This window comes from Daktulosphaira vitifoliae, unplaced genomic scaffold, assembly GCF_025091365.1.
Source record: "Daktulosphaira vitifoliae isolate Bord-2020 unplaced genomic scaffold, ASM2509136v1 Scaffold_1952, whole genome shotgun sequence".
Classification (NCBI taxonomy): domain Eukaryota; kingdom Metazoa; phylum Arthropoda; class Insecta; order Hemiptera; family Phylloxeridae; genus Daktulosphaira; species Daktulosphaira vitifoliae.
The window spans coordinates 1-1,600 of record NW_026101512.1 but is presented as its reverse complement, the minus strand read 5'-3'; the positions used below and the strand labels follow the sequence as shown (position 1 = coordinate 1,600).

The 1,600-nt window shown below is 26.9% G+C and overlaps 1 protein-coding gene across 1 annotated transcript; it reads right to left on the bottom strand.

Moving 5' to 3' along the window:
* Positions 1-465: 465 nt before the first annotated feature.
* LOC126909901 (pre-mRNA-processing-splicing factor 8-like) lies at positions 466-1,579 on the bottom strand. The gene is made up of 4 exons (XM_050692310.1): positions 1,454-1,579; positions 1,199-1,372; positions 948-1,141; positions 466-805 (listed from the first exon to the last, which is right to left on the bottom strand). Exons 1-4 carry the CDS (start codon positions 1,469-1,471, stop codon positions 481-483), a joined length of 711 nt encoding a protein of 236 aa, XP_050548267.1. The 5' UTR covers positions 1,472-1,579; the 3' UTR covers positions 466-480.
* Between the last annotated feature and the right edge of the window lie 21 nt (positions 1,580-1,600).

Sequence of the window (1,600 nt, the reverse complement as noted above, 5' to 3'; positions counted from 1 at the left end):
TAACAGAAAAAAAAAAAAAAAACACATAGTAAAATTAATACCTTCTAAGCTTCGCATCAAAGCTAAAAAATTTTCAGTGGCACATTAAAAATTAAAAAATGAAGTTATGAGAGCACACTTATTAGGGCAAGTTAATTAATTGGTAAAAATAATTTTACATTTAGAAGGCATTACAAAAAAATGTTTTATATATTTACTTTAATATTAGTAAGCAGTCAGAAGGAAATATTGTATCGATATACTAAACAATCAATAAAAAATACTACTTTATTAAATTATTTTTAGGTTAACTGTTTAGTTAATACAGTTGTATACTTATTAGGCTTTAACCAGCTCCATGGTTTAAGAGACCCTGCATATGGCAGTGTTATAGTTAAGGTTTTGTTTTTAGGGGGATATACACAAAACTATAAAAAAACTATTTCCTCCTAAACAAAATTTTCTTTATCTTTATCTAATAATTATTTTCACAAGGAAGATCTATCCCACTTCAACTCCTTCCCTTCTGGAATAGGAGCAAAACCTAGCACTCTCACTAATTAGAGAATTTGATTCTAAAACTAGAATCTTGTGTATAAATTTAATATACCTGAATGTTTGTGTTTCATAGTTTGAAGTGGTAGAAGTAATTATGTCATCTCCATGTTTGTTTACAGTTCTTGTGGTCGTGGCTGTCAATTGTGATTGTTCCTTTGTTTGTTTTTCTATTTCTGCAATTTGTTGTCTTTGTGCTGATGGAGCGCTTATTTCCATTCCCAGAATAATATCACGAATTTCAGATTGTGTTAAAGAAGCTACATTAACACTAAAACATAAATACACATTTATAAGTATTAATTTCTATACTTTAAATATTTAAAAAACAAATATAACAAAGTTTTTAATGAGATAAAATGTTTGTAGAATACAAAATATTATTTTGTAGTGATTTATAATTAATATATTACTTATTTTTTTTTCCATAATCAGCTAAAATTAGATCTTTCAATTGAACTTCCACTTTAATCCATTCATCATCACTTAATGTAGGCCAAATGTGATGAGGTTCTGTTATAGTTGTTTTGTCTGGTTTTAAAACAACTTTGGTACGCTCAGTATTAACATGCAAAGCTCTTAATATTAGAATTAATCGTGAAAATGCCTGAAATCAAGTATAATATTTTAACAAACAATTAAATTTTTTTTAATAATTATTTACTGTATAGGATGAAATTGTCTTTAACCAATCATCATATAAATTGAATAAAACCATTTGTGGCTCTGTAGCTTTTAAAATGAGGTCACCAAATTTCTCAACTTTTAAGCATGCTTGGAAAGGTAGCTGTAATTCTGAACCTTTTATCACAATATTTGGAAAATCTAAGAGATGAACCTTCACAATCATAAAAGAGACTTAATTTAGTTAAGTATTCATTTAATATTAACTTTAATTCTTTAAAATAAATCATGTTACCTCGAGAGGATCTAACATTCCTTTTCGAGTCACAATAATTTGTTTTGGTTGTTCTTCAACAGGTAAAGAACGTATCAAAGCAGCAACTTCTTCAGCAGTTTTCCATTTTGCTAACTATAATTATTAATTAAATAATAAATAGTAACT

What these genes read in the sequence shown, in the direction of transcription:
- LOC126909901 (XM_050692310.1), bottom strand. An exon ending in AGACAATTTCATCCTATACA is followed by an intron (nt 1,142 to 1,198) that starts GTAAATAATTAT and finishes ACTTGATTTCAG; the next exon opens with GCATTTTCACGATTAATTCT. An exon ending in GATTATGGAAAAAAAAATAA is followed by an intron (nt 806 to 947) that starts GTAATATATTAA and finishes TTTATGTTTTAG; the next exon opens with TGTTAATGTAGCTTCTTTAA.